We start from the raw sequence: 25,216 nt of genomic DNA on the forward strand, positions 1-25,216 counted from the left end.
ATGTGCTTTGGGGTGCTGTGAAGAGACAGTCTGTACCAGCAATCTGCTAAGACTGTTTCCTGGTGTCATTTTGGCACTAATGCTGTCCCCTGACCCTGTGCAGGTCCTGGAAGCTTGTCCTTGAGCTTATATCAGCCCTGGCTTGAATGCTGAGGTTTGCTGAGACAGACACAGGGTTCTCTGTGCTGCTTAGTCTCATTCTTGGGCACTTTAAATTTGCTCTTGTGGGTATAGCCTTGCTGTGTTAAAAAGAGGAGATGCTGGCCTTCATTATAGTAAAATTGAGAAAGGTCTGAAGTAGTTTGGATAGTTGAACCTTCTTATTACAGCACTTTTTCCCATTTTAAAGTGTTAGTTATGAAAGATTCACACAAGTAACACAGCAGTGTGTTGGCTCTTTTCAGGCCTTTATGTCCATGCCCCTAGACCTGCACAGAAACTGGTATTTTGTCATCTTCCTTATGGCTCCTGTTTGTTGGCTTTCCTGCTTCCCAGTTCCTTCCCCTATGGTAGGAGCATTCCCAACCATTTCCTTTTCAGGTTGCTTCTTGGTGTTGGTAGGTGCAACTCTTAAGCGAGCGCGTACAGGTTGGGTGTAGGTGTGGCAAAAGGCTCCATACACTGCTCCCAGCTACTGGGAAAGCAGCACTGAGAGACTCTGGAACAACTCCCAAAACAATCTGTCCCAGTAGGAAACTGCCTCTGTTTAGTCTAAAAGCAAGCAAACAGTGTTACTGGATTTTTTCATCTAGTTTTTTGTTTGGGAGGTATTTTTTAACTCTCTGTAGAAGAAGCAGAAAAAGCAAAGAGAATATGCAAAAATACCTGGCGCCACTGCAAAATTTTGTAGACATTTATCATTGCAGAATGAAAATTAAAAAACAAAAAATCTTTTGTTGAGAGAATTGGGACATGTGTTGATGTGAAGTCCTCTCTTATCCTTTAATAACTGTGCATAATTCTCATTACCTTCACTTGAGAGCTGGACTCATATCAAAGGGTGAGCAGACCTCATCCAGTGAATTCCTGCAAACCAAGTAATTTACCCCAGAGGCAGAAATAAATGCTGAAACCAGCAACAGGATTTTGGGAGCTGAATTACCTGTTGGGTACAAGCTTTGATGGTGGTTACACTTCTAAACTGAGAGCTGTCTCCTTTTATCTGAAAGCAAAACCAGGCAGCGCTGTACTTCCAGAGCGCTGCCTCAGCAAGAAGGTGGTCGGGGAAGATTCCCGTTCCCTGCGTAAAGCCCAGGTTTGTCCTTGGTGCCAGCACTTAGCATGACATGAGGAAGGGGACTGTGGCTGGTGGGTGCCCGAGTCCTGCTGCATGGTCACAGTGGCACAATAGTTCTGGTGAGCATCGCAGGCAGCCTTGGTGGCAGCTAAAGGAAGGTACACTGTGGAGAATATAAAAGGCACTGGGTCAGATGCATAATTACTTGTTGCAAATGCTGTTTGACTGACTTCAGTGGAATTAGCTATGTTCATGCTAGCTCAAGACTTACCATTTAAAGGCCTATGAAATGATATGGGCCCTTTCTTCATTTGGTTTCCTGGCATATAACAAAGTTTGCAATATGAAGGATTTTGCTGTCTGTATTATCTAAAGGAGGGGGCTTTTTTTTTAACTTTGGCAAAAAGTTAGGCACAGAAGATTTGCTATTGCACTGTGAAGTAAACACTGTGAAATGTGTAAAATGTCAGCATTTTAGTTGGAAATATTTTTCAGGCACGTAATTTTACATTATGTGACATCAATTAGTCTGCTGTATTCATAGAAATGTAGAATCATCGTGATTGGAAAAGACCTTCAAGATCATAGAGCCCAACTGTTAGTCCTACACCACCCTAACCACTAAATCATCTCCGGGAGTGCCCTGTTTTTTTGAATACCTCCAGGGATGGTGATGCCACCACATCTCTGGGCAACCTATTCTGATTCTTCACCACTCTTTTCAGTGAACTTTTCCTAATATCTAAGCTGAACCTCCCCTGGTGCAACTTGAACCCATTACTTCTTGTCTTGTCATTAATCACTGGGGAGAAGAGGCCAACAGCCACCTCACTACAGCCTCCCCTCGGCCTCCTCTTCTCTCAGGGTGAACAGTCCCAGGTTCTCCAGACCCCCTCCAACCAGTCAGCTTGGTTGCCTTTCTCTGCACCCTCTCCAGCACCTTCCTTTACTGTGATGTCCCAAACTGCACACAGTACTTGAGGTGTAGCCTCAACAAGGGTGAGTACAAGGTTAAGATCACCTCCCTGGTCCTGCTGGTTACATTGCTCCTGATACAGGCCAGGATGCCATTTGCCTTCTTGGCCACCTGGGAACACTGCTGGCTCATGTTCAGCCGTCTGTCAGTCAGCACCCCAAGGTCCCTCTGCTGTGCAGCTCTCCAACCATTCCTCCCCAAGCCTGTAGCACTGTTGGGTGTTTTTTTGGTCAAAGTGCAGGACTCTTACTCAAACTCATATTGTTGGCCTTGACCCATTAATCAAGCCTGTCTAGATCCCTCTGCAAACCTCCCTATCCTCAGGCAGATTGACATTTCCAGCATCATCTGCAAACTTACTGAGCGTGCACTCTAGCCCCTCATCCAAATCATCAATTAAGATCTTAAACAGGAGCAGCCCCAGCACTGAGCCCTGGGGGACACAACTTGTAACTGGCCACCAGCTGGATTTAAATCCATTGACCACAGCTCTTTGAACCCAGCCATCCAACCAGTTTTTTTATCCACTGAAGGGTGTGCATATCCAAGCCATGAGCAGCCAGCTTCTCCAGGAGAAAGCTGTAGGAAACTGTGTCAAAGGCCTTGCTAAAGTCAAGGTAGACACATCCACAGCCCTTCGCTTGTCCAATAAGTGTGTCACTCTTGTGTTACAAAATGGAGAAAGAACTTGGTTTGATTTCCAACATCTGGATTCCAAATCATGTTTGCAGGATTGGTAATCTGTGTGTATATGGTTTGCCTATATCTATGCTTGTGTCCCAGAAATTGCTCGAGGCTCATTAGAGATCTTACTGTAGCATTTGTGGCTGGTTTGTCTACTTAAACAACAGTGCTATTACATTATGATATTTCTGCCAAATGTAAGCTTCCTAATTCTCTCCTTTTGCTTATGCTTTCTTTATGCAGTAAGTGTTGCCATTTTGATGTGTAGGTGTGAGTGCCTTCATTACTGTTGTTGATTATGAAGTCACTTTTTCGATTGCTGGACAGATACTGGCATTTCTCAAGAGTATTTTCTGAGTAAACCCTTCACTCCTGTTTTCATTAAACAGCATTAAAAATGGCAAATTCAGCCTTTCTGATTCCTTTCGTTAGCACATGTTTTTTCAAAACAGTTCTTTCAAGTGGATGTTCACAAATATGTGCAACATAGCTATAGACAAAGTGGAGCAAAAAGCATAAATTCTTCTGGTGCAAACTGAATGAAGAATTTATTTGGTTGTGATTATTTTCACCCTACTGGTCACTTTGCTTTGCTGTCTGTGGTTGAACAAGTAACCCTCCAGTGAGTTCTGTGTGTGTACTTGATTTTGAGATCAGTGATGCTGTTAATACGGTGTCTTTTCTGAATTTACTAGGTACTTTAGAAATTTAAGCTGCTCAGTCTGATGGGGACTGATCTGTGAACTACATGTCTAAAATTTATGTAAAAAGACAGGCTTGCATAGTCCTGAAAATCCCATTTTTGGTTAACAGGTGTCAGTGCTTCTAATGTATATTATGTCAATATGCCTTGTAATTCTACTACATTCATGATTATTTCATGTTGGGAGAGCTGAGTAGCAGACCTATTACAAGTGGTTGTAGGATGCAAGCAAACGGGGTGAAAGTAATGTATTTATTCTTGATTTTCTGATGTACTTCTAAATAAGCAGCATGTTTGTGTTGGGTCAAATCCTAGACTTGTCACTGTACTTGCATTCATTATGTAGCTGGAGTAATGATTAAGTAGAAGATATGCAGAAGTTAGATTGTAGTTAAAAACTTTGATGGACACCTCAATTGCACCTAAAATAAATAAAGGGAATAAGGGGATCTTATCATGGATGATTGTTGTATGTGGCCTTTGCTCTGAAGAACATGAATGGAAGCCTTATTAAATATTTTATGTAGGATACTTCAATCATACAGCAGTGCAGCTGATGGTCTCTTTGGTTTTTAATGTATTCCCCAAGAACAACGATATTTTAATATGTATGTTTGCTTGTCTCGAAGTAATAAAATTTCCAGTTTTAACAAAATTGTAATAATAAATGCAGATTTCTTTACTTTTTTCATTTTGTGTACAATTAACTAAAGTAGTCCTTCACAACTGTTCTTACAAGCAATAGCTAAGCCAGCTTAACTGAAATGGAAGGAACACATTTCTCTTGTTCCTCCACGCCTCATTCTCTGGAATCTTTTGAGACAAACTTTGTCAGTGTAAAACTCTTCACCCTTGACTGTATACCATGGTCATGCTTGCTATCTTTAAAAAAAGACTTTGCAGACTTGCAGTTTTGGGCACCCAATATAGAAAAGACATCAAGGTATTGGAGAGCATCCAAAGGATAGCACCAAGGATGGTGTAAGGTATGGAAGGGATGACTGAAGAGGAATGGTTGAGGTCACTTGGGTTGTTCAGTTTGGAGAAAAAGAGGTTGAAGGGTGACCTCATTGCAGTATATGGCCTCCAAACGAGGCAGAGATGTGGCTGGTACTGATTTCTTCGCTCCTTTGACTGAAGACAGGACTTGTGGAAATGGTAGGAAGCTGAATCAGGAGGATTAGGTTTGATATCAGGAAAAGGTTTTTCACTCAGAGGGCAACTGAGCACTGGAACAAGGTCCCCAGGGAAGTGGTCACAGCACCAAGCCTGCCTGAGTTCAAGAAGCTCTCGTGTGCATGGTGTGATTCTGGGTGTGCCCTACACAGAGACAGGAGCTGGACTTGATGATCTTGATGAGTCCCTTCCAACTTGGCATATTCTATGATACTGTCATTCTATATTTTCTTTGTACCTTATGCCTACAGGGCATTAATGTAACATTTTTCTCTTGTTGTTGGAAATCTGGCAGGGAATGGGCACCTCCAAGGGTGCAGTAGTATCATTTGTGTTTTGCAGAGGGGTGCACAGGAGGTGGATGGGGACAGGAGAAATATCTCAGCCAGGTCCACCTGGGTTTCTCATCTGGGTTTCAGCCAGACACAAGAAAAATCACCAGATGTTCAGGTTGAACTAGGAGAAAAGCCTTGCAGAACCCTCGTACCTCTGTCTTGGGACGGTTGAAGGTCCCACTTAACATCTTCTGCCAAAGTATGGTCATCTCAAAGTTATGCAAATAGCAAATAGACCAAGGAGAGAGGAAGGCTGTGCTCAGAGGATGCTTCATCCTCTTGTGTTTCACATCTGCCCTAGAGTAAGTTGTTCTTCCCCTCTGGAAGTGCTTGTCTCTTAATCTTTTCTCCTACAATATTCCCCCCCTGGCATATTGTGCCCAGTTCTGTGGCCCCCAACACAGGAAGAACATGGAGCTGTTGGTGTGAGTCCAGAGGAGGGCCATGAAGATCAAAGGGCTGGAGCATCTCTCCAGTGGAGAAAGGATGAGAGAGTTGGGGTTGTTCATAGCACTTCACCCTCTCCAATACTCTTGTGGGAAGGCAGGGTTATTGGTGTGAAATCTTGGACTCAGAGACATTGGTAGAAATTGCCAGTAAATTCAAAGAAAGCCCAGATTTTACTAAAAAAAAAAAAATATGTTGGTAATGGAAAAATTGTCTATTCTCCCAGGTGATGCATATTATTAGTGGCTCTATGGTTCTGCAAACCATTGCTGCTTTCAGAAAGCTTTCCTAATACTAATTTAATCCTTTCCATTTCTTTTCTTTAAAAGAATGTGTCAATACAAATTTCATCCAAAAGAGTGTGTTTTCCTGTGTTTTCTTTTATTGAATGCCTTTAGGTGATATTTAGGTGATTACAACACCCTTGTATGATAGAGTTTTAGTATTCCTATTTAAAAAAAAAAAAAATAATAAAGAGGAATAACTCAGATGTTTCCTTGGTTTTATGGGAACGTAATTTGTTTTTCAAAGCTACTAAGATAGACTGAAGCCAAAACATGCCTGAGAGCAGAGCACTGGCATTTTGGAAAAGTGTTGCAGGACTTTGTGTGACTGGGGAGTGAGCTGGGTGGGGTGGGCTGGCACACCTCCTCCCATTGCCAGTTCCCAAGTCCCCTTTTGACAACAGAAAATAGGTATGCTTGGCATCACTGAAGAGTGACTTAATGTGCCGATGTGAAGATCTTTAAATAATGTGCAAGTGTTTATTGACTTGGCAAAAACTAGGTGAGAATTGAGTTCAGTACCATTTTCCTTGTCAATAATGACCTACGTATTATACTGGCCAAGAATCAAGAGTAAAATCTAAGAATTGTGTTTTCTCCCATACATTGTAATCTCCAAGTAACACTTTATTCCATTGTAATAATTTATTTTGACTCTATTCTAAAAATTTGTTTCAATTTGAACAGTAAGTGTAACTATAGAATACATAAAGAAATTATACTTCAACACGTTTCCAAAGCTTTTACTATTTAAAAGCCTGGCTGGATATAACACGATACAAAAGAATAACAAAATGACTTGCAGGACTTATAGCTGGAGTACCTAATTCAACAGGCAAACTAATGTTTTGTTTTGGTTTGGTTTTTCCCCTCTGACATGCAAGCCTGCAGGTACAGTTGCAAGAATATCTGAATGCAATATCAGATAAGGAAGAAAACTGATTATTAGTGCAACTGTTAATGCAAATACTGGGCTGCCCACTTGCATGGTGGTGTTTAGTTTCCTCGAATGTGCTTGGTATCTTGCTTTCTGTCCTTCTGTCTCCTTAACATTTGATAAAACGATGCAAAGTGAGCTGTACAAGTATTGTTCAGCATGGTGAGAATGGCTGAGTGTTCTTGATTTGTATAGCTGTGATAAAATGATCCCACATTGTTGTTTTACACTGAGGATGGCTTACAGACAAATTTGCCTGCTGTCTGAGACACTTTGAGAAGTTTGAAATAGTTTGGTTATATATAAGTTTGTTTTCCAAGAGGAAAGATATTAATTTATTAGTTTCGTTCAACTGTATTGAGTTTTGTGTTTGTAGCAATTAAAATTTGCTCAGAAATGGAAAGATAAATCTGTTGAAGTTTGAGGCAGGCAGGAGTCAGATTTTCTAGTCTGCCTCTGTGCTGCTGCATTGGCATGTAGTGCAGTTCTTGTTTAAATATTTCATACTGTGACCCTCCCATCTATCAAAAGGATTTTTTAACATGGAATCTTCCTAAGTGGTTCAGAGCCCTATTAATAGCCAGGCTGCAAGGGCAGGGAAGATCCTTTTTATTTTCTGTGTAAGCTTAGGTTAAGGTAAGAGACCTTGAAAGATCACAGATGTAAAAAGATGATGATGAAAAATTTGGCTTCGCAAAGGAAGGAGACATGTAAAAGAACAACTTCCATACAATGGAGCTAAAAAATAGAGCTGTAAATTGTTTGAATCAGGACTGGTAGTTGAAAAAGAGTATGAACTCACATTTTGGGAAGGGCGAGGTATGATGACTAGATTTTTGGCAGGAGACTGCTTGAAGCAAGCAAGAAGTGGGCTGACCTAGATGCCTGATAAGAGACTAAATGAAATGAAAAGTGGGTGGACGTGGAGAAGAACTGGGTGGACCTGATTGTTTTGGCATTTAGCTATTTGATGCTTAATTTCCAGGGCAGTAAAATTTTAACAACCTATTGTTCATTATTGGTTGGCTCCTTAGTAATATGACTACCACCTCTCTTCTCAAGTGGTTACTGTGTGCTGGGATGTGTGAAAGTGTGGGAGAGGCTTTGTAGGTGAAAGCTGCAATTAGGAAGGGAAAAAGTGTGTTGGGTAGAAGGTGCTCTGGAGGAGTGTTTTTGGTAAGGAGGTTGTGTATGAGAAGGGATGTCTGAAGAGCAAAGGAAGGGAGGCTTTGAGGACTGATCCTTTGTTCACAAGGGGGTCTTGAGGTCTTGATGTGTCTTTGGGATGCATCTTTAGCATGATTTGTGTACTGACATTGAACAGAGATACTGCCTGGCTTCACTGGCATTTTAAATGTCCATCTCCTCTTGCTGATGTCTGTTACCAACATTTCCATCTCCTCCTGCTGCTGTCAGGCTTTATGTTGCTCAGAAAACCAGTGAAATGGTGATACCATTAAGAGAGTGAAAGCTGAGGAACTGAGTGTCTTAGATTGAAGACTTACTCAAGCTTACTTTATTCAGCTTTCTGAGAAGTAAAAGTGCCCTGCATACACAGTGTAAAGTGTACAGAGCTGAGTTCTGCTCATCCCCATGTACTATAGTAGTTGGGCATCAGCAGCTGTGTCCTGTATTTTTTTAACAAGTCACACACACATCTACTTAGATGTGCACTTAGCATGTATGAGGGAGTCTATGTTTGTGCATTTGTTTAGGAATTTTTTTTTTAAATGGTATTTGATATGAAATGTGGAATTGTGTTGGGAAGAAGAGACAAAACACGTATCAGTATGGTAGTTATTTAAATTAGCTGCAAAAAGTTAGAATAAGTGAATATTATGTGGCTGCTTTCTTGGACAATCTAAGAAACATCTTGTTTTTGTTATCTTGAAAGAACCCTAAAATTAATGGAATCCATCATCATTCCATTTCTCGTTTTACATCGATTGTTGTTCTTCCAGAATGCAGTATATCAATAGTAAATTTTAAATAACTCATCGCTGTGAACAATTTTTCTAGGATTATTGCTCTACAGCTGTTCCTTGAACTTTGTGCTACATATGCAAGTTCCTAGAAACCTCTGGTGTATTTAACTTTAGCCTGTGTTAGGAAATCAGAGGAGCTTGTACTCATTCAGCATATATGATTCATACCTGTAAATCAAGCTACCATTAATTTCTTCCGCCAACATACCTGCCTTATCAGTTACTCTGCTACTACTTAGTCCTGCTCTTTCCATCAGTTTCCCTTCCTCCTGTTTCCCCAGAAGTACAGTGCATCTTCACTGCTTCTTCACATTCATTCATTCATTTCAGTGAAAGGCCCTTCAAAGGCTGCTGCTCTACTGGGTAGAAAGATTCAGTGGGAATTACTCCAATGATTGTCTCCTTGCTTCTTCCTAGTGCCCAGGGAAGAGAGCGATATGGGAAGTGTATGGGAAGTTTGAACTTGTTTATACTAGGCAAGTTCTAAATACAAATGATTAACAGTATTGGGAAAAGTTGTTCTGATAATTTTGTTGCTGGCAAGCCAAACATGAGAGGCCCTGTATTTGAAACTGCTTGTAAATACACTTACACAGGTGCCACCCTTATATATGGGACTTGTTGCTGCAAGATTTTACAAAGTTGAATCCTTTATACATGTTTGGCTTTGTGTATGGTAAGAAAGGACAGATTTACCCCCACAAAGTGATGGAGGAGAATCAAGGGAGAGGAAGATAGGTTTAAGATAGGTTTAAGACTCTATACATGTTTGTGGTCTGACCCCTTCATGTGATATGGTGCACTATCCTGGCTAATGATAAGAGTTGAAAGCTGCCTTTACTTTTTTCCCCTGCCTCTGCTGAGAAGCACACCTGAACTCGTAGGCATTGCTTTAGATAGTTTCCATTATTGTTTAATGTGGCTTTGTACTCTGTAGTGTGAGGTCTTAGTGCCTTTAATATCTGCAAGCCTGTGAGGTTGGTTGCATGTGGCAGCACAGTCAGAAACTGCTCTTACTTCCTCTGCAGTGAGTGAAAAAACTTTCACTGGCTTCAGTGGGAGAATGACTGGGCCTCTAAGATAAGCAATCCCATGAATGTTGTTGGTTTCGGGCCCTAATTCTGCAATTACTGAATACAAAGGAGTCTGCGTAAAGTCCAGGGCCATAATTATTACTTGGACTTTTCTGATGACATATCAAAGGCACCAGTGAAGTACTGTACCACTTAATCACTGCAGCAGTGCAACAATTACTTGGAGGCACTGTGCATCAACCAGGTATTTATTGTGTTAAGGAAAGAACTTGCACACCATACATGTCCACAAAACTCCTTTATGTGCTGCCAACATGTAAAAAAGTGAAATACAGTCATGTTGTATCTGCCAGGTACTGAATGACAGCAGAGGGGACAGAGCAGTATTGTCTGTAGTCCAGCTGAAAAATTAAGCCCTTTAAAGTTTGCCAAAGCTTCTTTGATAGTAGAATCAACATCAAGTCCAAGAACATCAAGTCCAGCTGTTAACCCAGCACTGCCAGGTCCACCACTGAACCATATCTCTGAGTACCACATCCGCACGTCTTTTAAATACCCCGGGGATGGTGACTCAGCCCCTTCCCTGGGCAGTCTGTTCCAGTGCCTGACAACCCTTTTAGTGAAGAAATTTTTCCCAATATCAAAAGTAAACTTCCCCTGACACAACTTGAGGCCATTTCCTCTTGTTATGATGCTTGTTACTTGGGAGAAGAGACCAACCCCCGCCTCACTATAGCCTCCTTTCAGGTAGTCCTAGGGAGTGGTAAGGTTTCCTCAGCCTTCTTTTCTCTGAACTAAACAACCCTGGTTCTCTCAGCAGCTCCTCATAAGACTTGATGATACAGTGGCTTGAATGCTGGCATAACAATTTCGATCAGTATATAAATAGGTAACAAATTTGATGGTATAATATAGTAAATTCTGCCTTCATCAGAAAAGTCTTGTCTGGTGCACTTGAACCTCCCATGCAAACCATCAAGTGAGTGATCTTGAAGCATGCTGTGCTGTGGTGTGCTCTGACAGAAGCTGTGGGTTCCCAGGACCTTTTGTAGCCAAGACTGTTGTTTCGTTTCACACATCTCAACTGGATTGTTTGCAGGTTACAAAGGTCGTGAATTACTCGTTGTTTAATGCAGCCACCTGGCAGGCTTCAGCAACAAGCTAACTGCTGCCTTGTGGCTCAGTATAAAAAGTGGGATTTGAATGTTCTGGATTGTGTCCTAAAGGAAGAGGTCTGTGTTTGAAGAGCTTCTTCTGGTCCAGGGTACAGAACAGGCTGAAATCTTGCATTGTGTGCAGTTTGCTACTTGCCCCTCACTAAGGTCCCTTGACAAGCACCTCCTGAGTAAAGACGTGGCTACTGAACTCTCTGAAGGACATACTGCTGGAATCCAGGATGAGTGTCATCTTGGGGACTGAATTGTTGGAAGACCACTATATAGACCCAGCATATGTACTTTATTAAGAATTTTGTCGTGTGTTGTGAGGGACTTTGTAAGAAAAAAAAGTTTTAGAAGCTGAGGCACTGAGCAAGAGCTCAGGAGATGGTGTCCCTGCTCTGCAATGCTGCTGTCCTGCCACATGTCATTTAATCTTGCTCTGCTGTCATTTCATGTCTACTGGATGGGAGTAGCAGCAGTTCCTTTCTCCTTTGTCTTGTATGATATCTTTGGTTCCTAATGACTGCAGAACTCATAGATGGTCCTCATTTTTGCATCTTTAGAGAATACTTAAATGAAAGTGGTTGATAGTAGTTGATTAATGTTTATTTTCTGAGTCTTGGGAAGCCTGATGTTTTTGAACACTGCAGCTAACTGGCTCAGAGAGTGTGTGGGATCTTGCTTGTTCTTCTCAGCACTTTGTTTTCTATATGACATTTGTTAGGGTGATGTGGTGCCATGATAAAAGTTTTGCATTTCATCCCCAGTTCTTGTTGCCATGAAGGTGGAAAAATTGTCACCGAGGTACACAAGATGTTCCTTATGAATTACATGCAGTATTGAATGTATTGTCCTCCATCCTTGACTGTGCTTAAGTGTCAAACCTTACAGGTTCATTTAGAAAGTCTTTGAGAGAGGACCACTTCTTGGTCTTAAAATCCTTTGACGAAGCTGCTGTTAAGGCAGCCCCTTACAGCCCTGTTTCTTGTGTGATTTGAGATTTTAGGTGCTGTTTATAGAAAGCTTTGGTCCATTAGATCATAGAGGGCATCTTGCAGACCTGACTCTTCTTGGGTCCTGCTTTCTAAACCTCACTGGTCTGACCTAGACAGAAGCCTGGTCTGACCTAGACAGAGAAAAACACAGTTCCAGAAGGCCATGGCAGGTCCCCTGCCTGCTCCTGGAATTGTTCCTTCTATTCTCCTTCCTCACTGACACCTCACATTCGTGTCCAAGTATGTTATGAGATCTGAGCTGCTGACTTCCAAAATTTTTTGTTGTGTTTTTGCTTCTAGGAGGCACAGCCTTGTCAGCAGCAGGCTTGCTGGAACTAGAAAATCCATGGGGGAAAAATCCATGCTGGGGGATTGGTCTTGCTGTGTTCATGGACAGAGGCAAAGCCTTCACCAGCCTGAGTGAAAAATGAACGCATCTACTGTGTAATTTGGCTGAACCCAAAACGTGCTTTTTCTGGCAATTTCCCACAGAAAATGTCACTGATATTGTTGTCAAATGGCAGTATAGTACGTCCTTAAACATGATTTTCCTAAATAATAGTTTGAAACGGACAGATTATTTACAGGATTCTTCCTGAAGGGAAGCTGAATTCATGTTTAGGAAATTCTGTGATAAAATTAACAATTTTTATTTTTTACTTTTCTTGTTTATTTAGTTTCTAAAATATGGTGAGACAGATTTGATTTGCTGTTTAGACTTTCTGCTTTGTTTTAAATAAATGCTTATTCATTTTAGCAGAGGAAAATGTGCTCCTGTGAGCTTTGATTGGAGCTGAATCTTAGTTCCACATGCCTTCTCAGGAAAAAGATTGGAAATGAAGAAGAATAGCAGAATGTATAAAGATTAAACTCTTAAGGTGCTTTATTTGCTTTCAGATTAAAATTCTAGATAAAATGGTGTTATGAAACAGCAAGTTACTGGAGAACCCCACTTGCATGCCCTGCTCATGTAAGCAGATCACATATAGTCCTGTACCCATGTGAAGGATGCTTACTGACTTTAAAAGTCCTCAGTGGGGATGCAGGAATCTGCAAGCACAGGACAGCTTTGCAAGTCTAGGGCCAGCCTAACCTGCAGTACTTTAAATGCCTTTTCTCCTACCAGATAAAATTGTACCTTCACAACATTTTTCTTTGAGGTCTTTTTCCAGGGCTCATTTAAGTGGCTCAGAGTGTCTCTGTTGATTTTGATGAATTTTGGAATATGCCCTAATGTAATGGCTGTGAAAATCTGCCTGCTGCAGAAAAATAAACTGTTTCTGGTTTAGGGTTAATGAGCTTTAACAAAAGAAACCAAGAATTTTATGTGTAGCATCAATGTACGTAGTGTAACAAAAGGGACATTAATTAGATTTAAATGAAGTGGGATCTGAAACACAGGCACAATTTAGTGCAATGAAAGAAATCTTCTGTCTTGAAAGAAAATGTAGAATTTTCATAGTTATGCTTAGTAACTGGATAATAGAGTTTCTAAGGTATTTTTTAAATTAAATTGGAGAAATTTATAAGCTTCTGTATCTGTGGTGTGGCAGGTATGTCTCTGAATTTGTGCTTGGTGATGTCAGACACATGTTTTAGTAAGTTTAATAACTTTTGTTTTTCTAGGTTAGTGGATGACCGGTGTGTGGTTCAGCCAGAGGCAGGTGACCTTGCTAATCCTCCAAAGAAGTTCAGAGGTCAGTCACTGGGGATAATTTTGTTTGTTTGTTTGTTTTAAATGACATATTTGATGCATGTTCAAACTCCTTGGGCACTTTGCTTCACCAGATATGTAATTTCCCAGATGTCATTATGGTTTGTGAACACATTGCTGAAGTTTCAAACTGGAATGGGACAGATTTTGAGAACTAAATACCAAAATAGCAAAATCATAATGAGTAGGTGGAAAAACATGGGGAAGGGGACTCGTTTTCTTATAGACTAAGAGAGTTGGTTGCTCTATTCTGTACATTGAAAGCTGACCCTTTGCTGTGTGACCACCTCCTTGCTCCAGCCCTGGTCTTACTGTAAAAGGGAAACAAGCTCATGAGGTTCAAAACTACTTGAGCTGCTGGTTTGTTTATTTTTTTTAAAAAGATAAGATAACATTTTAAGGACTCCCCCAAATATTTTGTCAGTTTTTTGTTTTGCTTTTGATTAAAGCCATGTTTGATTTTTCTCAACTTTCTTAGACATGACCTTGTAGATTTGGCTATTTCTACTGTTTTGCTTATTGGGAAAAAATAACAACGTACTAATAACATGCAGCTCCTACTTCTTGATCAGTAAAAAAATACTCTTGTATCAAAGGTTCTGTGTGTTTATATGCAGGGAGGGAAATAAAACCTCTCAGTCTTGTCTGTACTTGATTTAAGCCAGTGACCCTAGACATGCCAAAATAGAACCTTACTAGACTGACCCAGACTTCTGGTTTAACTGGGCTGAGATTCATACCTGTTGTAAGAGAAGGAGAGTTATGGTTTGCCTGATTTAGAGCAAAAGAAAAATGCATTTTGTGGCTGCTTTTATCTATCTTAAGGGGTTGCACTGCCATTCTTAAACTTATTATTTTGTATATGACAATATAATTGCAGAATGCATCCAGATGCTTACAATCAAGGGCCTGAACAGAGGTTAAAGAGCAGCCTTAATTTTTTCATTGTCTGATGTTTGAGGGCTTGATTTTGTAACTTCTTTAGAGTTCTTTTTTTCGCAGTTCTGTGATGTTCTTTCCTAACCTGAAAAGGCAATGAAGGGAAAAGTTGGTAGTGTTCTGAGGCTTTTTTTTTTTTCTGTTTTTGTTTTAAATAAATAAATAAACATTTAAATTATTTCAATGGCATCAAGAAAGTCTGGGCATTCTGATCCAGGGCACAAGGTTACAGGACTTCCAGGGCTAATGGTGTGCCATCAGTGGTGGCAGTAGTACCTGGGATAGCAGAAGGGGATGAGACACAAAGAAGAAATACAGCTGTTTGCTGATGGGGGAATACAAGGACTATACTCCTGACTTACATCCCAGCTTCTGTAGGGGAATGTTTTTTATTAGTTGTAGACAGTTTTGGCTCTGTGCCCTATTTCAACCTCTGTCTGTTGCTTGCAGAACACATCTCTTTGTCTGTAATTGTCTCTGCTCCCTCTTCTCCACAGCATCGAAACTTTCCCCTAAGTCAGATCCTCCATTTCTGGGGGCTCCCTTTGTCTCTTTTTTCTGGTTACAGGCTACTTTCCTCCTTCTCACAGCTGCCTCATAGCTTTCTATGGATCCAATGTCCTCCCTTTCTGTCACTCCTTATCTCTCTCTGGTGCATCCAGGTCTGACTTAAGTGACTGACAAGTGGTTTGCTTGGCTCTTGCTAGCATTGTGATTAGATGCAAACTTGAATTAACTGCAATAACTGTAGGAGAAGATGAATTAGTGAAAAAGTGAGTTTTGTCACCTGAATTGATGCAACCCACCATGCTATAACATCATGGCTATATTGGTAGGGTCCCCATCTAGTATCTAGCAGCATTTTCATGCTGCTTCAGGTACACATACAGTGGTAGTAAAGAGAATGGCTGCAGCAAAGATAAAGCCATGATTTTGGTTATTTACTCCTTTATCTTAAAAGTCAAATTCTAAGTGTGGGAATAGCAGGGGGGTTTGCTGAGGACACAGCAGAAACCTCTGGTCTCATTTGGATTTAGTGTCTGGTAGCGTGGAGGTGTCTGTATCAAAGGGAGCAATCAAAAGCACATCTCTGCCATGTATTGTTGAATTTATTAGCTCTTCTTAAGAGCACCGAGACAAGAGTTGTTAGATGTTGCTCCTACAGCAAAGAGACATTATCAAAAAACATATTTTCTCTCCCAAGAATCTTCTGGGAAGTAGCATTCAATCCAAATATGAAAGTTAGTACAATAAACAAAAATGTCTTAAGTAGCTTCTTGTCATAAAAAGACAACTTAAGCATGATTGATTACCTGAATGATTAGATATAAGCAACTAAAAATAGCATCTAGCAGCAGGAAGAGTAGGGCCTCTTTAGTAATAGAAACAGCTGTCTGTATGGTTTACAGTTTTTATCACTGATAGCTGAACTGGCATTGATTTGAGGTTAGAGCATGACCTAAGAGTAAGAAATATGAGAAAGGCAGGTCCCTAACCAGATGTTTAGATTTCAAGGTCTGGCTCTGAAAATTAATATCAGAGGCCTATGCTTGGTTTTGGTTATGTTTTTTGGTTATGTTTTATCAACTCTTACCCCAACAGGAAAAAAAAAAGGGTTGCGGGAGGGATCAAGTTTTCTGACTCTTTGTAACCCTCCTACAGAATTCACTCAGAGGTCAAATTTAGGTACTGAGCTATTGGCCTGAACTTGAAAGCCTAAGTAAAGAGATGTCTCAAAATAGCAGTTTCGTTTTTGTTATGTGTTTACTTTCTTTTTTTGTATGTGTGGGTGGTAGCTATTCTAGTTGTTTCAGAACATCTTGCAAAATGGAGTATTACTAAACTAAGGAAACCTGTGGTTGCTTGTAATTTTGTGTCCATAGGAAGAAGCTGTGGGCCAGATTTCCCCTTCAGTCACACTGGAAGAAACCTGGAGTGGTTCTGTGCTCATCAGTGTGCATGTTCAGATTTGCATTAATGCAAAGGAGGGCGGATTTTGGTCCCACATGTGTTTCCTGAAGTCTGCTGAAAAAAAAAAAAAAAAAAAAAAAAAGAGTTTACTGTTTTGCAGTTGAATTTAGGGGGCTCATCAAGCCAGGTGCTTCTTGTCCTAATGAACTGAGGCTAGTGAGAACTAAAACACTTAGTGTTGTTATGGAAATGCTTACCCTGCTGCAGGGCCAGGTTCACAGAGATGAGGAAGAACAGTGTGTGCCAGAAGTCCTGAGCCTCCAAAGAAAAGTCACATAATGAGCAAAGGAACAGCAAGGTTCCTTCCACTGTGACCTTAAACACACTCCAGCTTAATGCTGTTATCTGTGGTGGGAAACACTTTCAGCTTCCAAGGTGTAAAATAGCACAAATAAGACCTGGTTGTTGGTCAAATTTAGCAACTCTGGAAAAGGAGCAGCAGTCTCTCTTCTATTTTAAATACAAAATTAATTAAGTTCTTAAACTGATTTAAACTTTCCTACATTTTATACCCCTTTTCTTGAGGCATCTACAATTAAAGTGATATTTGATTTCCTAGGTATCCTCCTCTTGCTTTTTTCTCATTTTTGAGTCTGCTCTGAGCTTCTTCTGATGTTCTTTTTTCTTCTCTCCCCTCAGTTACATTCCTCTGTATTTCTTTGTTCTCTCCTTTCCTCCTCCTGCCCTTCCCTAGGCTGTCAGCCATTTTCCCTTTTACTTGCCTTCCGCTACATCATTTTGATTTGTCTTTGTGTTTTCTTCTTGTTTCTCTTAGTTCCCTAATTGTTTTCATTTTCTTCTCAGACTCTTGATTGCTTTTTCTGTTGCCCTCCTTACAACTCTTCAGTGCCTCACTCCTTGCTCCTTCACATTCCTCCCTTTCCATTCTCATTCAGCTCTCTTTTTACCTTGCTGGATTTTTTTCAAAACTCACAGATTTGTGCAGATTTGTGCTATGACTTCCCCTTACCCCTTTAACAGCCTGTTTAAGTAAAGCCACCTGATGATTTCTCTAGTTTTGCAAATCACAGTAATCTTCCACGACGGGCAGGAGTTGAGTTTCTAACAACAACAACAACAAAAGAGTAAAAGAGTGCAGGGAGAGAAAGCATCTGATTCATGTTCTAAGCCGTCTTCATTCAATATAAACAGACACGTCAGAGGCATAATATGAATTATCTTACTTTTTAGATTTCCTGAGAATAGTTATTCTTGACACAGAGGATGTGCTGTGTTTGGTTCTGCCACCCGCTATTGCCTTTTGAAGACTGGTATCTTGTTCACGTTTACAGGCTCAGGTAGACATCAGGATCATCTCCTTCCCTCTGGGAGTTGCTGCTTTCCATCTTTTGGTTGTTTTAATTAATAAATATATATATTCTTTCCCTGTAAGTAATTGATGTGTGTGTCCTCACTGATAATTCATCATATTTTTTTACTTTCTAACAAGCCAAGATGATGTGTAGGAGGTTATGTCTGGAGTGTGACCCGGGACAAACCTTCTTTCCCCCTTCATTTTGTAAAGAAAACTGAAAGTTATTATTTATTGTTTTTTGAAAATGTGTGCAGGCAATGTATCTTATTTTCTTCATCTTCACTTTGTGTACAAGTAGCTGAAATTTTGCCTGGAAGAATTTGTGGGTTTAAGAACTGATGAAGCTGCAGAAGTTGAATGCATCAAAGTTTAGTAAGAGAAACTGGGTGATACCTTTAAAGCTATTTACTTTAAAACTATTTGTTTACCTTTGATTCTTAAGGCCTACTTAATTAGTGTCCTCAGGAAGAGAAGCATTTATGTAAAACTCTATATAATGAGTTAGGGACTAGGACTATCTGAGAATGTCTGGAGAAGTTAGAGGAGACAGTTTCTCATGAGTGGGTTTCTAGACAGACCTCCAGGAGGACTGAGCTTTTGATCTACTGTGTGTGCTGGAAAATTGCTTTATAATCTTATGCTTCAGTTTCTGTTTTTTTTAAATGTGTATCTTCTCTAAGGCAGGCACTGTTTTTTTTCCACTCCTGATTTTAAGGAACACAAACCTGGAATTTATATTGTATCCTAATAGAAGTAGTAATAACCAGAACAAAACCCAGAAAAAATAACAAGATTAAATGTTTTTAATGTACCTTAAAAAAACAAAAATAGGGGAAAGCTTGTCTGGAAAAAAAGAATGTGGGGGTTTTTTTTAGTCTAAAAAGGGAGGAAAATACAGTTGAGATAAAACTGCTTTTAAAAAAGTCTGATAGTTAACTTCGAAAGCAATAGACTGGAAATCAGGAGAGCTATGTTGTGCAGCATGGCTTCAGATGGGGCTGTGGGGTACCTGCTCTATGTTTCCTTTTCTTTGAGAACTATCATAAGGAAAAAGTCACCTGCCTTTGGGAGGCAGACAGACCCACACAGTGGTGGCTGCACATCTGTGTACATCTTGCATTTCTCTGCAGTGTGGTAGCACTGGGCTTTGAGAGTGTGTGAGGATGGGAAGTGATGTGTTTACTCAAGTAGCAGGATGTGTGGGGAGTAACTGAGAAATTAAGACTGGTCCTATAAAAAGAAGGTATTGTTACTTCAGAGACATAAGTGTTTCATGAAGTCTTCTGAGAAGGCATGTTAATTATAGATTGTTATAAAAAATAATAGCAGACTTCTTGTCTTGTGAGCTGAAATCCTGATACTCAGTAAAATCTTGTACAACATGCAGTATGATTTAACAGTGTTTTGTAATTGTGGTGGGGTTTCTTTTCACACCTCCCCCCCACACACACTTCTTGTGTCCAGGGTATTGTAAAAGTTACCTGGGAGTTATGTACTCTAGGTTGTATGATAAAGTTCTCATTGTAAATGTTCCCCTTTGAAATGAAAGTAAACACCTTTGCAAGGTGGCTGGGTTGCTTTGATAAAGATCTGTGACCCTTTTTTCTAGGAACAATTAGGGAGCAAATCGTTGAGGACTTTGGGTCGATGCCAAGGAAGGTTAGTTCATGGATAGTGTTCTTGTGTGAGCAAACTTTGCAGCTGTGGATAGTAGAGGAAAATTACTTGCCTTGAAGGGAAGAAGCAATGCAAGGGAAAGCTTGGTGTAATGGTGGACAATATATGAGAGGCCAAGTGGTATATTTACAGAACTGAAAGAATTGCAGCTTAGCTCATGGCTTGAGGGCCAGCAGTGTTACAGAAAGGTAGCTCTGGGGGCTCAGGTGCTGGGAGGAATGTGTGGCATAATCTTTAGTGATTTTGGTAGCACCACCATCAGACAGCTGTGCTTAGCTGGGCCTGACTGTAGTTGAGTGCTACCTGTTTTAAGTGATGAGAGTTCATTTTGACTTAGGAAAGGCAAGGCTAGTCTTCACACTAAATTTCCCTTCCCTCTCCCTCCTGTTGTGCTAAGAGGTGTTCCTACCATGGCTTCAGTAACTCCTCACAGACTGCAAAGAGATGGGTATGTTGGAGGATATATGGAAGACATTCTCAGAGGAGCTAAATCTTCCTGTGTGAAAGAGTAATTCCACTGGACTGACTGCATTGAAAATGAGAATAGGATCTGCTTTGGTATCTAGCATCTTCTACTGAGAGGCTGGGAGTTTCACACTTTAATTTTCACTGTAAAGGGTGGAACAGGTAGGAAACTTTTCTCATCACGTGTATGATAGACAGGAGTTCCCAAATGTGCTGCTGTAGATTGGAGAGATGGAATAAGTCCTAGTTAGCTAGTACCTGCATATAGTAAGCTTGCTCTGGGAATTTAATAGTGAGTAGGAAAGTACTCTAAAATAGAAACTATCTGCTGCTGACCTGACTCAGTGGTTAAAAACCCAGAGCATGACTTCTGGATAGTTCCTTATAGCTTTCCTTGGTGATGTTTTTGTGGCAGTAATGGGTGAATGATGAGATTACACTGTATTTAGAAATGACATGCAAAGTGGTTAAGTTCAGCAGAGTCATCTACACATTGATGCAGAGTGTAACTGGAATGTGTACTTAGTGTTGAGACTGTAGTTGCTATCTCATATGGCAGCACCTTTGATAACAGAGATGAGGGTGACTATGCAGTGCTGTTGGAAAGGCACTCTCTTTGGAGAAGGCAACACGAGAGCTGAAGGTAGAGAGGACTGTTTTCAAGTTAATCTGTGTGATGCATATACCATCAACTGTGTTGAGTATGGTGGTAAATAAGCACTTCAGGTTGCTTGCATGGAGCTAAATTTTTTGTTCTCTTTTTCTTTCTTTTCTGTGTTGTGGGTTGTTTTTTTGTGGGTTTTTTTTTGTTTTTGTTTTTTTTTTTTGAGTACTATCTCTGCCATACTCTGTGCAATGTGGCTTTCCAGTGGCATTGCAGAAGGTTGTCTGATGACCAGTAACCTTGCTGATTCTGGCCAAACTGCGATGTGCAAACACCTGCAAGATGTGCTTGCAAGGGATCAGAAGATGACCTTTTTTTCTTGATCCATCCCTGGGGCAAAACCTCTTTTAAGTAGGATGTATTGCTTCTATTACCTGGCTCTAGCTTGTGCCATGTTTGGGTGACTGGGAATGAGGTAGGAATAGTTGCTGCCCTCCCATCTCTACCTTCCTGAGCCCCTGACATGGAGCAGGGAGGAACTTCTGCAGAGCTTGTTCTCCTCTGGGGGTGGATTAGTTCTCAGAGAGTGCTTGGCCATCTGTGGCAGTTAAATATAGAGGACTAATAGTATGGGGCAGACTTCCCTTTGAACTCTCTAAATTTCAAACCATGTTGGAGGAGAGCTTCACACTAAAATACACATGCAATCCTGTATGGTCTTACTAGTCTCAGAGCAAAAATCTAATTGCTCATTAATAATTCCCTGTTCCTTCCTCTTGCCAGTTGATGCACAGAGAAGGCACATCTGGGGCACTGAAGGCTTTGGGTTCAACTCAGATGTTCTGCCGTCCTTGTTTATGGTATCATTGCCATCAAGCTGTTTGGTGACTACGTTTAAACACTGGTTTCTAGGCACCTCTGGAAAAAGAAAACCAATCAAAACAGACTTACAAACGAAGGAAGTTTCTTTCAACATTACTTATGAGTATTTCTTTCAATCTGCCACAGACTGCCTTTTCAAGGTGTGTCCTATGAACCGATATTCAGCCCAGAAGCAGTACTGGAAAGCCAAGCAAGCCAAACAAGGAAACCATACAGAAGCAGCACTGCTGAAGAAACTTCAAGTAAGAGACATCTGTGTTTGTAATCTTATCTCAATCTGCAGCCTGTAGAATTACAATAGAATGAGAAAGAATAATAACAAGTGCCTTGGGAACCACTGTGATGGGTATTATTATGCCATCATAGCAATTTTATATTCTCCTTAGCTCTCCTGCCTCTTGACTGGCATTTATTGGCCCTGCCCTGATTTAATCTTACTTTGGGCTGGGGGTTGTGCTTTTGCTGTAAGCAAAAAGCTGCTTTCAGAACTTCTATAAAGTGAAAATGAAGTTGTTAAAATCTGGAGAGGGCCCTGCTTTAAATCATACTGTTATTTTAGAAGTCCTTCCCGGGGGTTAAGCAGAGGTGTGGACGAAAAAATGTTTTTGATGGTTTAGTCTGGCAGTCCCTCAGAGCTGCAATTGCCTTTGCAGGTGATTCTTCTCTGAACCATTGGGCAGATTCTATTTTATATCAAATAGAGTGTGCATGGAGCAACTCTCTCTCTGAAAACAAGCTGGTCTGATGTTACAGTTGGATGCGTAAGACTAAGGAAACACAAGGGCAAACCTGGTTGATAGTTCCCTGTGCCAGGCCTTCCAGTTAAAAACAGCAAGGAAGGCACATGGTGTGTGGTCAGAGCTGGAAGCTACAATTTAGAGCTAGGAGCTGAGTTTGCTCTGCAAATGTGTTTGATCCAACCTATTGTGCTTAGCCTTGACTTTGCAATGTGTGACCTGCTACTTTTGTTGCATATAAAGTCAGTGTATTTGTATGCATTTAAAAACCCCAAAAGTAAAAGGAATGGTGACAGGGAGGAGCTAATCAAGTTGTCATGCTAATCAAGACGTGGTCTCAGGTTGTGCCAGGGGAGGTTTAGGTTGGACATTAGAAAGAATTTCTTTACGGAGAGGGTGATCAGACATTGGAATGGGCTGCCCAGGGAAGTAGTGGATTCTGTGTCCCTGGAGATATTTAAAAAGAGACTGGATGTGGCACTCAGTGCCATGGTCTGGTAGCCATGGTGGTAGTGGATCAAGGGTTGGACTTGATGATCTCTGAGGTCCCTTCCAACCCAGCCAATTCTATGATTCCATGATCATAGACCCTTCTTTTTCCTCTTCTAGGATGAAATGAATCACCTGCAATTACTTTTTGTGCTTGAAAAGTTTTAAAATAGTATGCATCTCAGGTGTGATCCATAAATTTTGACTAAGTTTCTATTCTGGACAATAAAAAAACCTGAGAATCATTACACAGAGTCTAGGTGATTATGCTGCAGCAGGATTCAGGTATTAATATCTTCAGTGCAGTAATGCTTGCAGGTTGGAGGAAGCATTTTGAACTTAATTCTGTTAAGTTTTGTTACTATGTCTGTTACAGTAGCTGAATGCCAGTATGGATTGACTTTAAAGAAATAATAATTCTCTTGCAGCATGCATCAGAACTGGAACAAAAGCAGAACGAAAGTGAGAACAGAAAGCTGTTGGGCGAAATTGTAAAATACAGCAATGTCATACAGGTAAACCTCTTGAAATCTGTCTGCCTTCTCTCAGAGCTAGAAACAGTTGTTTCATTTCAAGGTTACAGTGAAAATGAAACTAACCACCTTAATCTGGATTGTCAAGGGTCAGGTAAATAGAACTTGGTGAAGTTTACAATATTGTGGTTTTCTGTCTGTTTTAAATCCTACCAGAAGTGCTGCATACTCATGTTTAAATAATATGTCATAATATAAACTTGAAGTGTAATTTTTGCTGCTGCAGTTTAGAATCTGAGTGTAAATATGTGTCTCTTGCTTTCAAGATTTATTTCAAAATTGTATTATAGAGGTGTTGTGCAGCTCCTTTTAAATCACTGAAGTAATTTGTACTTCATGACATATAAATGAGACAGGAGTTATGCTCTTAAGTACAGTACAACATTCCTGTAACAGATGAAATTCCTGAAGGTAACATTATTAATGGACTCCTGCCCTGCATGTGTAGTATATACTCTAAAAGTGATTGCTGGTACATTTCTCTCCATCTGAGATATAGCATCTGTTTTCCTAAGATGCAGTATAATTTGATAACTTTCTTCTACTTTTCTTCTGTCATTATGTATGTAATGAAAAATCACTACAGTGTGGAAATCTGTGCCTCCACTTTTGACTGAAGGGAGAAAAAGCAGTAGCTGTACTAATTTTTTTAAATTGTGATTTGTTCGCAGCTGCTGCACATAAAAAGTAACAAGTACCTCACAGTCAACAAGAGATTGCCAGCTCTCTTAGAGAAGAATGCTATGCGAGTGTCTCTGGATGCTGCAGGGAATGAGGGATCCTGGTTTTATATCCAACCTTTCTGGAAACTGAGGAGTGAAGGTGACAATGTAAGTGGAAGTACTGAATGTGTAAGAGGCAGAAGGTTTCCAGAAGGCATGTGATTTCTTTGCTGCTGGCATAAATCATAGTGGATTAAGTTCAGAAAAATTTTAAACAGTGCTTGGGACTATCAGCTTTTATGATTAACTAGGAAGTGTTACCAAATTATATGGTCTGGAATCTGAAATGTTGCCATGTTCATCTGACCCTCTGCTGACCTGTGTTTGGGCATCTTTGCTAGGTCCTCAAGTTGTGTGCAGATTTGCAAAGCTGACAAAATGTCATAGTTTACATTAGGGAATTTTTTTTTTTTATATTCTGGGCAGCATTTTTTTCAAGACATTCAGTGTCTCTAGGAAATGCATCATCTTTCTTTGAATTTGTGTCTTCCTCAGCATGACAATAGCATTGTGATTGGAATTGGGTTGGATAGTCTGGTGGGTCTTTTCTGGGTAGGTTTCAATAGGAGTCTTGCATATTGGAAGAGAAAGAATACACAGGAGAGCTGTTTGCTGCATATCTGAGTTACACCATGAGGTCAAAACAGTTCTTCATTCAGTTGACTGTGGTCTCGTTAAATGGCCATTGTGGAAAATTCAGATTTGCTTTTGGGAAAGCCACATGATGAACTTGTGTGGTTTTACATTGTAGACCTGGCTGGGAATGTTTGGCCACCATGCCCTGGTAAAATAATTCATGAAAGAGCCCTCTCAGGACTGCAGACAGGAATGCCTGTTCTTTTGTGTACCTTATCTCATTAACTTTGTGGTTACCCAGCTCTTGGGATGCTATCCAAGATGAGTGTGGTTGCTTGCAGCTCCTTTTGGCAACCCGTTGTAGGGAGGGGCAGGACTGTGTTCCCAGATCCTGGTCAGAAGTCCCTGAAGTCGTAGTCTTTCTCTGCTCCATGTAGTGGCCAAAAGGGAATGAGAAAAGTTCCCCTTTTCCCCTAGCCTGTTGCAGAGAAAAGCAGCAAACATGAATAGCCCTTTGGGGCACCTCTGCATGGGTTTTCAGCTGAGGACAAGGAGTGTTGTGGATCAAACATGAACCTGGTATTCCTTTCCCTCTTTGGAAATAAAAAAAGACAACTTATTGCTTAAATATTTTGGCTT

The 25,216-nt window shown here is 40.5% G+C and overlaps 1 protein-coding gene across 1 annotated transcript in view; it reads left to right on the forward strand.

The window, feature by feature from the left end:
- The window catches only part of ITPR2 (inositol 1,4,5-trisphosphate receptor type 2), a 259,728-nt gene that overhangs the window by 20,407 nt on the left and 214,105 nt on the right, over nucleotides 1-25,216 (forward strand). Inside the window, exons 2-5 of the mRNA XM_030449603.1 lie at nucleotides 13,580-13,650; nucleotides 21,647-21,762; nucleotides 23,175-23,261; nucleotides 23,951-24,109. Of these exons, the coding sequence (XP_030305463.1) occupies nucleotides 13,580-13,650; nucleotides 21,647-21,762; nucleotides 23,175-23,261; nucleotides 23,951-24,109 (433 nt within the window). The remainder of the gene's footprint in view (nucleotides 1-13,579; nucleotides 13,651-21,646; nucleotides 21,763-23,174; nucleotides 23,262-23,950; nucleotides 24,110-25,216) is intronic.

This window comes from Calypte anna, chromosome 1, assembly GCF_003957555.1.
Source record: "Calypte anna isolate BGI_N300 chromosome 1, bCalAnn1_v1.p, whole genome shotgun sequence".
NCBI lineage: Eukaryota > Metazoa > Chordata > Aves > Apodiformes > Trochilidae > Calypte > Calypte anna.